We start from the raw sequence: 13,528 nt of genomic DNA on the forward strand, positions 1-13,528 counted from the left end.
TAAAGAATGGACTTCCGGAACGGATTAAGTTTGTAAACCAAGGTACCACTGTACTTGTAATTGCTTTTTGATTTATTTTTCTTAACCTTTACATTTTTCAATTTAAAAAAATGCTTTTGAAGGTAATTGTAACTCCTTTCTAACTGCAACTGCTTTTAGATGTTTTTAACCGTAATTGTTGCTGGAATGCTTTATTCTGTTTTAGAACGTTCCTGCTTTGTTTTTAAATTGCCTATCTGTTTGCCACTCTGAGTTCCTTGGGGGTGGGATATAAATTCAATAAATAAAATAGATAAATAAATAATAACACCCCATGAGCAAATTGGAATAAATGCTCTGATAACATTGCAATCAAATCAGCAGAAACGCTCAGTAAAACAGGAGGCAACTCTGAGCCTCCATGTAAGTTTTCTACGAATGCATCAGGAACTCAATAAGCCAGTCATCTGGAAGAGCTCTAGGGAAGGCAGGGCTCCTTCCTAGAGGACTATGCTGCCTGTACTTGCTCCTCTTTCCTCAGTCTGCAAAATAGCAAAACAAACCGAAGCTGACAAAGTCATCCTAATGGCTCACTGCTAGAAAAATTCAACCCCGGCTTCCTCAAGCGCAAAGCCAGTCCCTCAACCAGGCACACACAAATCCAATTTGCAGACACCTCATAGGAAGCTCTGCCTTATTCTGGGTCAGACCACTGGTCCAGCTAGCTCAGTGTTGTCTGCACTGACTGGCAGCAGCCCTGCAGGTTTCAAACTGGAATCATTCCTAGCCCCGCCTGGATATCTTAGGGATTAAACCTAGGGCCTTCTACATGCACAGCAGATGCTCTGTCACTTCTCCAAGTTCCTCAAGTGCCCTTCCTTCAATGCCTCATTTCCCCCCATCCCACACTATTCCCTTATTCTCTCTCTCAAATGTGGTCCCACGACCCACTTGATTTCCACCCGTTTTCTAAACTGCATCACAAGCAAAGACGACGACTAGATGCTTATACCTTTAAAATCAAAGCTCTCAGCAGTTCAAATACGTGCCCCCGATTCAAGGCACAATTCAGGATGGAAAAACTTTGCTTGGATAAGGCACTGATGCGGATTGGATCCCACCCCTCTCTCCTCAAAATGGAGGAGAAAGGGGAAATTGTTTTCTGCTGCTCCAGAGGGTAAGACCCAAACCAACGGATTCAAAGGACAAGAAAGGAGGTTCTGACTTTCTGAGGGTTAGGAGCTGCTCAACAGTGGAACGGACTCCCTAGGAAGGTGGTGGACTCTCCTTCCTTGGAGGCTTTTGAACATAAATTAGATGGTCATTTGTGAGGGATTTTTTTAAAGCTGCGATTCCTGCATTGCAGCGGGTTGGGCTAAATGACCCTTTGGGGTCCCTTCCAACTCTGCAGCTCCATGATTCTATGACAATGTGGCTGGCTGGCGTAGATGCCTGGTTTTGCTGCCCATCTGTTCAAGCTCCAGCCCTGCTTCTCCCCACCCCCAGCCCGCCGCCCCCACCACCTAGAAACATCTTGTACTGAACACAACCCCCAGGGAGATAAAAGACACCCTCGATGATACTTAAAACACAAAACAAACTCGCGCAGACAGCAGCGGGGGAAGGAAAAGCAATTCTCCTAATGGGTGGAACTGTCTGCCTTTCTTTATCGTCAAGTATCAGAGGACAAATAAGGGAGCAACTCCCCGCCTGGCCAGGCCCCTCGGTTGCTGCCCGTTATTTGCTGCTGGTTGGCAGAGGAAAGGTGCCAGTCCTAAGAACATATGAGGCTGCAGGATCAGGACAAAGGCCCATCTACTCCAGCAACCTCTTCTCACAGTGGCCAACCAGGTGCCCGAGGGAAGAATGCAAGCAGGATGTGAGCATTCTCCCCTCCTGCCTTTTCCAGCAACTGGTATTCAGAAGCATGGCTGCCTTTGACGAGGGAGGGAGAGCAACCCTTGGGAACATCAGAAGAGCCCTGCAGTGCTGGATCAGGCCAAAGGGGGAAACACCTAGTCCAGGAACCTGTTCCCATGGTGGCCAGCTAGATGTGCGACAAACCCACAAGCAGGATTCAAGCAGAAGAGCCCTCTCCCCCCTCCTGTGGTTTCCAGGAAAACTGGGATTCAGGAGTGTTGTTGTTGAGGAGGAGCCACTATCATGGCCAGTAGCTGTCAATGACCACCTCCTCCATCTTTTAAAGCCATCTAGGTACATGGCCATCACTGCCTCCTGTAGAAGGGAGTTCCATAGGTTAACTATGCGCTGCCTGAATAAGGGCTTTCTTTTATCTGAGGGACGCAGGTGGCGCTGTGGTCTAAACCACTGAGCCTCTTGGGCTTGCCGATCAGAAGGTTGGTGGTACGAATCCCCACAACGGGTTGAGCTCCCGTTGCTCGGTCCCAGCTCCGGCCAACCTAGCAGTTCAAAAGCATGCCAAAAATGCAAGTAGATAAATAGGTACCGCTCCAGTGGGAAGGTAAACAACGTTTCCGTGCACTGCTCTGGTTTCGCCAGAAGCGGCTTAGTCATGCTGGCCACATGACCCAGAAAAATAGTCTGCGGACAAACGTTGGTTCCCTCAGCCTGTAAAACGAGATGAGCACCACAACCCCAGGGTCGTCTGCGACTGGACTTAATTGTCAGGGGTCCTTTACCTTTACCATTTTTTATCTGTGCTGAATCTTCCAACATTCAGCTTCATTGGATACCCACATATTCCAGTGTTAGGAGAGAAGGAGAAAAACTTTTCTCAATCCACCTTCTCCACGCTGTGCACAAAGCTTAATTGTGTTCACATGACTGCCTTTGAGCATAGATAAGTGGGGGGGGGGTATGCGTTTCACAGCTCCCTCAGCCCAGCTGTTCACATCAGCACAGCTTCATTAGTGTTAGATTCATTTGAACACAGAGCGGGGGCTGTTCAAACCTTGGCTGGAGATTAGGAATAGATTAAGGACTCTTAATAGGTGTGAAACTAGTTTGAGAAACAATAATCCAATAGTAGTATTTCATAATGAAGTACAGGGCACGTATGCATTCTAGATAATGTCAAGTGAACAAGGATGGAAAAAACAGCCCTGGAAACACGGTGAGTACATAGTGTAAAGTTGAGTGTGGACACAGCCTGAGAATTCATACCGATTTCATAGAATTGTAGAGTTGGGAAGGGACCCAAAGGGTCATTTAGCCCAACCCCTGTCATGCAGAAATCCCAGATTTGTTTGCAGGGTAGCTGTATGACAATCAACATTGTCTAATTTCCCAGCGAACAACGTGGTGCCATCCAAATTCTGCAAAGCAAAAAACCAAGGTTCGTAAGCTAACAACAAACCATGGCTTCACATCACAGTTTGTTGTTAGCAGACAAACCATAGCTCAGCCACTGAGAAGGGTTTGCACATAACACAAGCCCAGTGTTTCTCAGTCTTGGGTCCCCACAATTGCTGGACTACAACTCCCATTATCCTTAGCTAGCCGGGCCAATAGTCAGGGGTGATGGGAGTTGAAGTCCAGTAACAGCAGGGGTCTGAAGTTTGAGAGACTCTGCACTAACCATGACTCTAACAAACATGTGTATGGAAACCTGGAGAGCCAAAGATTGGAAAAATGAGAGAGAAAACGAAACCGAGAGATTCACCCCTCCATACTACTGGCAGTATGAAGTACCATGCAAAAGGATACTGAGAGGTCAGGGGGTGGACAAGCAGTAGCAGAGAGGGCCAGATTCTATGGGTGCTATCCCACTAAATCATAGAACAGACAGATTAATATCACCAGCCTCAAGATATCTGATTTAATTGATTGCACTGGGTCTGCTCTGAGTACAACTAACATTTGGTATCACCCCCTATGTATCAACACTCATATCAATGTCTGACTAGAGTTCACGTGGTTTTAACCACATTGCTTCCTCCAGTCGTGTAAAACAAGGCCATACTTGTATTTTATTTCAGTTGGTAAAAAGCCCCCTTCTTCTTTTTTTCTAAGTGAAAGGTTTATTTTCACATTGCAAACCAGGACTGCAAGGAAAAGCAGAATGCAAACTGTCACCACAAAGCAAACTGGGTTGGAATGAGGAGACATCCCAGGACTTTCCAGCTCTTATAGCGAGGCTTCCTGAAATCTCATATCGAAAGAACAACATGTTCAAGAGAGCTGCCATTCTCTCCAATGAAAGTGAAACCCATTAGTGGTTTAAGCTAATGCTCAGGGAAGACAATTCTTGCTCCAAGTCAGGGTCTGAAGATCTTAACCTCCTACCCAAAAATAGGGTGAAAAGCACCCTGGGATGATTTCGCTGCAACCCTGACACAAAATTACAGCAAAGTCCTTCTGGGACTCCCTGGGGTGGCTTAACCTGTTGCCCTCTGGACAATGTTGGGACTGCAATTCCCAGCAGCCCACATTGCCAGCGATCAGAGATGATGGGAGTTGTAGTCCAGCCAACATATGGAGGCCCACAGGTTAGCAACCCCTCTTCGAGGACATCAGCCACATTGGCACTATACATATAAAGCACTGTGCTGTCACTTTGAACAGTCATGGCTTCCCACAAAGAATTCTGGGAGCTGTAGTTCGCTAAGAGTTGTTAGGGGACCTCTATATTCCCTGCACAGAGCTCCAGTTCCCAGATTTGGGAAGAGAGATCAATTGTTAAACCACTTTGGGAATTGTATCTGCAGGAGGGGAACAGGAGCCTCCTTAAGCTGTCACTTCCACACACTATATCTGCATAAATGAGTGATTAAATGTCTTGGAGCAATCTTTGTCAGCCTCGTGCCCCCCCCCCCAGATGTTTTGGACTGCAATTCCCACCAGCTCCATTCAGCATGGCCATTTGAGGCTACAATTCCCATCAGCACATCTGCTTTGCATGTAGAACATCCCAGCTTCCATCTCTGGCATCTCCAGGTAGGGCTAAGAGGCCATCATGCCGAGATGCTGCCAGTCAGGGTAGACAATACACTAGACGGACCAATGATCTGACTTGGTATCAAAGCAGCTTCCTGTGATCCTATCTGGAGGGCACCAGTTTCCAGAAGGGTTTATGAAAGGATTATGAATCTGTGTTAAGTGATATTATGAACATTTCCATGCACTGATGTGTGTCAAGGATTTCCTGAAAGAGACTGCAGTCAAGGAGGTGATTCATGTTTTCCCCCGTGTAACAATGTAGAGAGATAGCTATATATACCTGCCAACACTTCGTGCATCTGATGAAGGTGATGCCACAAAAGCTCAGGCCGTAATAAACCATTTTTAGTCTTTAAGGTGCCACAAGCTTATTTCTTGCTGCTACAGACTAATTTGGCTACCTTTAGGGAAATCAGGCTAATGTAGATACCTAGGGAAGGCATTCTGAGGATGCTCATATAGTAGTTTCAATGTTTATTATTGTCTTACATAGGCAAAGCCTTCCTCCAGATCAGTGTTTGGCAATCTGGTGCCTTCCAGATGTTTGGGCCTTTGGCTGCCATCAGTCCCAGTACCATAAGGCCGTCCCGGCTGGGGATGATGGGAGTTGTAGTCCAAAATGTCTGGAGAGTGCCAGCTTGGCAAAGGCTGCCAGATGCCAAAAACCTACTTGTTTAGGTGAATGTTTGCTCTATTGTTTTTTTTTATTTTATCTGTTGTGTTTGTCTCTGATTTTATTAAACTGCTGTTGCTTGATTTGGATTCCATTGCATTTTAGGGTTGGATTGTTGTTAACTGCCCTGAGTGGGATGTTGCGCACCAGGAGAGCAGAATCGGGGAAAAAATTCCCATCTATATACATGATAAATAAATCTAATTCTGTAGTACTGATGGGTCCTAAATCGGGAGAATCATAACTCAATAGGCTGGAGAGTGAAACACCCCGTACGGAAGGTACTCAATAGCCACCTACAAAGTTATGAATATCATAAACTCTTCTAGCCACAGTCAGTCTGTTCTACTCCTCCGCATTGGGGGCAGAGGAGGGAGCAAGAAGACAGCACCCTTGAGCAGTCCCAAAGCTAGTTACACAGAGGCCTGATCACCTCCATATTCCTTTGAATGGGGCTGCCCCTGCTGCTGCCTGTCCATCAAGGCCTAGCTTTCTGGGGTCACGTGGCTGCTTCCAGTGAGATCTTGCAAAACTCTGGTAGCAGCGGCAGGGGTGGGCCATGGGATTCCCCTGCCTTAGGCAGCTGCCTCAGTCCACCACACACAAGTGGGCTGGTCCTGGCTGTAGCTCAGTGGCTGAGCATCTGCTTTGCATGCAGAAGGTCCCCGGTTCAATCCTGAGTGGCATCTCCAGGTATAGCTTTGATAGACACCCTGTCGGAAACCCTGGACAGAAGCTGATGGTCAATCTAGGCAATGCTTCCTGGGCTGCTATTCAAATCAGCCCTTTATTCAGACCAAGAGGACTGGAAACTTTACTTTTGGGGAAAAGGACTACTGATCAGTAGTTGCATACAGAAACATCAGTGGTAGAGCTCTTGGATTGCATGCAGAAAATTCAATCTCCAGCATCCCTGGGTATTTCTAGGTAATTTTTATTTTTTTCTATATTCAGCTTTTTCTCCAAGGAGCTCCAGGTGGTGTAAATGCTTATCTCCCTCCTCATCTAATCCTCACAACAACCCTGCAAAGTAGGCTAAGCTGAGAGTCAGCAACTGCCCCAAAATCACCAAGCGAGCTTCATGGCCGAGTGGGGATCCAAACCCTGGTCTCCCAGGTCCTAGTCCGACACTCTAACCACTATGCCATGGTGCCTCTCTAGTCTGAAACCCTCAGAGAGCTTCTGCTGGTTGGTGTAGACAATACTGAGTTGAAAGAGCTCAAAGAGTTAACCTCAATGTAGGGCGGTTTCCTAACTTACATTTAATCAATTGTGAGCAGCATAGTCGAGGTGGCACTGAGAACCCTCCAAAAGCCCGACAAGGCCCCTGATATTTTAATACCAACAAAATAACAACACACCAATTGTATACACATACACAAAAAAATGAGAGCGTCCGTTGCCTTCCACACCACCAAGCCACAAGGCTCAGCCACAGCAAAAAGGGGCTGTGAGCAAGAGATGATTCTGCCCCTCCTTTGAACCGAGCCCATCTTGCTGTCGCCTTCCAGGAGAGCAGCCAGAACGGTCACCCACAGCCATCAAAGTGGGCAGCCGTGGTGCTGCTGCCCTCATCTCTCGCTTCCGAGAAGGGAGAGAGAGAAAAAGAAAGACAAACACAGCAGAAGGAAGCGTGACATCATTCCACACCCATCCCTCCGACAAGGGGAGGCCTTGCAGGTGGATTCAGCCATGCTTGCTTTTTTTCCACCAAGGCAGGTGGCGGGGGTGGGGCGGGGAGAGAGAGAAAAAATGTCTCCTGGCAGAACGGTTTTTCAGTCCCAAACACACACACACCTTCGGCTGTGGGTTTCAGATCCAGAAAAGAGCAGAGAGAGAAGTCTTTCCACACCTTCTGTTGCAAAGCCAGGTAGCAAAAGAGCAGATTGGCAGCATGGGGAGGGGGTAGATCTATATCTCCTAGAGGGGCTGCAAAGAGACAACCTGACCAGAGGGGGTGGCGAGTAGGAGAAAATTAGGTGGGGGAGCAGACTTTTCCTTCAAGGCACACATGCATTCCCCCCCTTCCCCTGCTGTGTGTGTGTGTGGGGGGGTGAATTAATGACATTTAAAGAGGTGGGGATTCTTTAGGCACTCCAGAAATAAACCTAGAAGCTGCCATACCACACGACCATTAACCCACAAACACGCCAGACGATGCAGTCATCTTTCTTTTCTTCAAACCGACACGCCAAAAATAAAAAGGTCATTCCTCCCACCGCACCTGAGCGTTGCCCGCGCCCCTCCCTCCCTTCTCCTGCATGCACAATGTCTGCAACATAAAAATAATAAATTGGAATAACTCCCCCCCCCCTAATATGGTGGAGGGGCGCAGCAGACGACGCCAAGGCTTGTTGACCTTTGGAGGGCTCTGAAAGGCCACGCGAGGCGTGGGTCTAGTGGCGAAGGGAGGGGTGGCTTGGGGTGCGAGACTTACCCCCGAAATGATCCTCAGGATCGTCTGAGGCCGCCGGAGGAACTCCAACGGATCCACCGCCGCGCCTGCCCTGCCGGCTCCAAAGGAGGCTCCTTCCATGATTCCTCTCCAGGCGCCCTCTCTGCGGATCCCTCTCCTCGCTCGCGCGCCCTCCTTTCGCTTCCAAGCGGAGAAGAGAACAGAAAGGGAAAGCGGCGGCGCCTGCCTGGGGGGCGAGCGAGCGGCCGGGCGGCGGCAGAGGCTGGCAGGCAGCAAAGCGAGCCAGGCAGCAGGCGCGGGCGGGCGGAGACCCGGGAAGCTCGCGCCACCACCTGCCCGCTCGCCTGTCCGGGTTCAGCTTCTCAGCGCGCGCAGGCTTCGCTCCTGCTGCAGCGACCAACCTAGTGGGTGGGGTGGGTGTGGGTGTTGGGGCGGGAGGGGGGAAGCCATCATAATAATAGGTGGGGTGGGGTTGGGGGTTGGAAAGGTAATCAGAATATTAGGAGGGGGGTAATCATAATATTTAAACGGGAAGCCCTGCAACAGAAACAACAGTAGCATCTTCAGGGGGTTGTGGCATCAGCAGCTTTTTGTGGACTGCAGCCCTCCTCATTAGAGGCAGGAAACGTCCAGACTAGTGTGCTGGTGCACTTATTATTTTTATTTATTTTTATTTTTATTGCTGAATTTATATACCACCCTATACCCGAAGGTCTCAGGTTCACAGAACAAAATCAGAATATGAAACCACAAAATATATAAGCAAAATAAAAAACAACCCAATAAACCCCACATTTTAAAAGAGCATAATTGTTGTTGTTGTATTTTGTTAAATTCATTGGGTGTCTTTCTCCAGCCAATAAATAGTTCTTGCTGATAGCCCATAGGCCATTGCAATGAGGGCAAAATCCCTCTTAAAACAGGATTGAATGGATCCTCTGTTTAAAATGCAATCTACATTGAAATAACCCTAACAAACCCTTCCTGGGGTCACTTTTTCAAGATTTAGCTTTCTCAAATTAGCCAGCTACCATAAGAGACCCACTGGCCATTCAGTTCAAGATTCTGACTTGCAAATATTGATATGATATCCACCAGCATGATAATGGAACTCTCTCCTGCAGGAGGCAGCGGTGGCAACCAGCTTGGATGGCTTTAAAAAGGATTAGACAAATTCAAGGAGGAGAAAGCCATCAATGGCTACTGTCAAGAATTTACTTTGCCCAGGTTAAAGTAGCCTTGTGCTGATTTGTTTAATTAGTAAAGCCCAGGTGCTGTTAGTTAGGTTCTTTGTAGATAAGCTTGTGATTGGGCTGGCTGACGGCCATAATTTTTGCAGCTGCAAAAATATCCCCATGGTAACTCCTCTTTGTACGTATTAACGGGTAATTGGAATTTAGTTATTAGCTTTTCTTGTTTTTACACTCCCGGCTAAGAGTTTGTGCAATTGAGAAGCTTGCCTTATTTAAATAAACATAGATAGAAAGATAGATAGATAGATAGATAGATAGATAGATAGATAGATAGATAGATAGATAGCTGGATTGGGTTTTTACTTCAAAGTTGCTCCATGCTAGATTCAGTTGCCTGTATTTGTTTTCTACTATAAATTGCTATTTTTATTATCTCCTGGGCTGGAGAGGGCTCCCCCCCCCCCTTGACAGCTACTAGCCAGGATGGCTATGCTCTGGCTCCACAGCCAGAGGCAGCAATGCTTCTGGGTACCAGCTGCTGGAAACTGCAGAAGGGGAATTCTGCTTGTGGGGTTCCCACTGAGACATATGAAGGGCCACTGTGAGAAAAGGATGCTGGACTAGATGGGCAGGGGCGCCGACTTATAAAAAATATTGGGGGAGCCCGCGAAGGCTCATGAATAATAAATAAGCTCATGAATATGCAGATAAAGTGGCGCCGCCTCCTTGTGAGCGAATAGGGGAGAGCGTGCTGCGCCTATTAATCAGCTCCGAAGGAAATTGGGTGGAGCTTTTGCTCGGGAAGGAGGGCAGGAGGCATGCAGCCCGACCCTGTGCATTTTGGGCTGGGGGAGGGGCGGCGGTGGCGCTCTGCTGGAGGGGCGCCCGAGATTGTTGGGGGGGCAGAGCCCCCCAAACGAATTTTTGAGGGGGCTCGGGCCCCCTCAGGCCCCATGGAGTCGGCGCCTATGTAGATGGGCCATTGTCCTGATCCAGCTGCAGAGCTTTTCTTATGCTCCTAACATGTGTTAAAGTGCACACACATAAACCACACATCTAAAGGATGTATTTATATTCTCCAGATGCTTCCTTATTTTTCTTCCGCTCCTCCCCTGCCCTGTTTGGTGCACGCTTCATTTCTTGCCTACTGTTGCAGATCTCCCTCCCACCAAGACAGCTCCCCCCCCACACACTTATTATTTTGCATTTCTACTTATCGGTGCTCCTTATTTTATATTTTATTCCGCACACCCATTCATCAGTTGCCTCCTGCAACTCGCAGTACTGCTTGCACCCTCAGAAAAGAGGGTGTGTGACAAGAAGGTTCCTCCCAAGTATCTATCTATCTATCATCATTCCTCCTCCAAGGAGCTCATGGCCCTCCCATCCCCCCTGTTATCCTCACAATGAACTTTTCAAGGTAGTTTTTGCTGAGAGGTTGTGACTGGCCCAAGGTCACCCACTGAACTTTGTATGGCTGAGTGGGGATTTGAATCTGGGTCACCCAAGCCTTAGGTCAGCACTCTAAACACTACACCCCACAGGCTGTGTTCTCTTTTGGCTGCTGGCATTGCATGCCTTTTGTACACCAATTTGAGGTTTTAGATTGTTAGACAGTCCGTAAGTATTTTGATAATAATTACAGAAGTATTAGAACTTTTGTTATATGTGTGAGATATAGAGCCCTGTGCCCAAGGTTCATCTTGTCCAACAGCCTCTGAATCTGGATGTTCCATTTGGAGACCTTGGGTGGAAGACCTTTCCTCCTCCATAAGTATGTCTAAAAGCTAGGTAGGGCTGGGGAACCCTTTAAAGCCCTCTTGGGCAATCTTCCAGGGTCTTTCCAAAGGTTCCGTTCCAACTTTATGCAAAGTCCCTTTTGCACACTTTGAAAGCACTGCATCTATAGCTAAGAATTAATTTCAATATTTACATGCCACAGTATCTGCTGTTCTCACAGCACTCAAAGCAGCTGACAAAACATTTCAAACACCAACCTAGAACCGCATTGAAAACTGTGACACATCTATAAAAAAAACGAGACTGGGTTTGTTTGGGAGGTTTTTTATTTCTAAAAAGATCCAATCAAAGACAGTGTAAAGCATCAAAAACAACTCAAATCAGCCCACTGGGAAAGCTTTCTGGGAAAGGCGGGTTTTGTTGATGGGACTCATCTCTGAAGGAAGATCGGATGCATCCCATGAAGGAGGGAAAGTACTGAGCAGAGAGTTACAGTCATAGCCGGATGGACAGGAAGAAGGGAGAGCTTGTTCCATGGTGTGGTAGCTAACCGATTTGACTAGGCTGTGGGAGAGCTGGGTTCAAATCTCCACACAGCCATGAAGCTCACTTGGGCCTGCCCCTCAGGCACAGAATGAAACATGAGACGCAAGAAAACACAAGGGATCTAAATCACACCCACCTCAAAATGTCATGGGTTCGTGGAGAGCCCCTCGCTGTCCACAGGGACTTTGCACTGGGCCTGTGGTGTGTGTGATGTCACCGCTGAAGAAATGAGAATACCAAGAAATGAGATGGGAGTTTTGCTTTGCTTTCAGAGGAAGCAGTGACTGGCCCTCTGTGGGCGGTAGGTTCCCCTTTTCCCATACCCCAAAGAAAGATAAGAAAGCCAGCATGGTGCAGTGCTTAAGAGTGCTGGACTAGACCTAGGAGACCAGGAGCCACTGGGTGACCTTCGGCCAGTCACTGCCTCTTAGCCTAGCCTACCTCACAGGGTTGTTGTGAGGGTAAAATGTGGATGGGTAAGAACTGTGTATGCTGCCACTATAATTGCTATATTGAGAAGGGCAGAATATAAATACTACAACAGCCACAGTTCAGTGGTAGGGCATCTGCTTTGCATGCAGAAAGTTCGAGACTGGAGAGCAGCTGCCAGTCAGTGTAGACAGCACTGAGCTAGATGGTCCAATGGTCTGATTCAGTAGAAGGCAGCATTGAAGGGCTGCAACTTGGTGGTAGAGCACCTGTTTTGCATGCAGAAGGTATAATCCCCAATGGCATTTCCAGTTTGGGCTGGGAACGACTCCCTATCTGCAATGTTGGAGAGCCACTGCCAGTCAGTGCAGTAGGCTAGATTGACTGAATGTCTGACTCAGGATAAGGCCACTTCCTACGTCCCCGAATAAAAAAAGATCTGTAGCAGCAGTTGCCTAGAAGCAGAGCTATGAATTAGAAAGTCCCCAAAGTTTGAATCTTGCCTCTAACCATCAACACAGCAAGTGGCCTCTGGTGAGCCTTTCCCTGCAATTTGGAGAAAATGCTGGCCTACCTGGCAGGACTGTCGTTCTGGATTAGGTGACATGTTCTGAACACTCAGGAAATAGCTAGCTTTTCCTTCCACCCCAACTTGCTTCAATGCATGTTTATAGGCTTCTAACCCACACCAGCATTCTCGAATACAGAATGAAGAAGTGTTAATTGTTCTAGATAATTCGTAAAGGAGGGATGCGGAACGTGACAATGTGGGTGTTACCGCAAAATGCTAAAAGGAATCCTCCCCCCTTTCCAGGCTGCCATCCTAAACCCTCCTTTCTCAACCCCTCCCTCCCTGACATCATATTGATGATTTTCATGCCATAGATACTGATACCATGACAACTTTGACATCATTTCTCTGTTCTGGACTGGGAAGAGAGAAAAAGAGGGAGGGGAATTACACCCAGAATTACAACTGGCATCTGGATTCTTTCAAAGCTTGACTCCTGTTGTAACTCCCCCCCCCCCCCCGGCTGTACCTTGGTTTACCCTTTTGCAACAGACACATGTACAGCTTATAAATAGCACATATTTGAAGACAAGTCAATGAACAAGATGCCCATCTCTGGGGAGAAAGGAATAAAAATTATTCAAAATTCGTCCTTCCTTCTGATCTGCCCCTTCTAGGGTGGGGAGAGCTCTGCTGATTTCCTACCGGGGGATGGGGTAGGGGAGCCAAGAGGGGAATCTGAAAAAACGTCACTCATAAGATTCATTAGTATGCCTTTAGGATTTTTCACTCTCTCTCAATTACAGGTGAGTCATCATCTCTCTGCATTTTTCCAACCGCCAGAGGGATAGGCAACATTCAGAGTTCCCTTCTTTAATGTCACCCACCGGCATAACACTTCCTTTAAAAAAAAAGAAAAAGGAAGATGTAACATGCATTGGTGGCAAAGTGGCAACCCTCAGGCTGAATCAGGGCACTGCTAAATGCAGAAATAGTGGAAAAAACGAACCGTGCCTGATTATGGAATATTATTGAAATGAGCTGATGTGAATAAACCAAAGGTGAAGCTTAAAAGTGTGCCCATTATTCCACTAGTAATGGTGCTGAGACTTAAAATTAAG

The 13,528-nt window shown here is 47.4% G+C and overlaps 1 protein-coding gene across 2 annotated transcripts in view; it reads right to left on the bottom strand.

Moving 5' to 3' along the window:
* Positions 1–12,711, bottom strand: part of SYNGR3 (synaptogyrin 3) — a 37,259-nt gene extending 24,548 nt beyond the window's left edge. Inside the window, exon 1 of one of the 2 annotated variants that reach the window (XM_081170950.1) lies at positions 12,471–12,711. In XM_081170950.1, coding sequence (XP_081027076.1) covers positions 12,471–12,503 — 33 coding nt within the window. In that variant the 5' untranslated portion in view covers positions 12,504–12,711. Of the gene's footprint in view, positions 1–8,009; positions 8,294–12,470 lie in introns of those variants that run through there. The other variant, XM_081170951.1, reaches the window with a different exon arrangement.
* Between the last annotated feature and the right edge of the window lie 817 nt (positions 12,712–13,528).

The sequence above is a fragment of the Podarcis bocagei genome (assembly GCF_964188305.1).
Source record: "Podarcis bocagei genome assembly, chromosome: 14".
Lineage (NCBI taxonomy): Eukaryota > Metazoa > Chordata > Lepidosauria > Squamata > Lacertidae > Podarcis > Podarcis bocagei.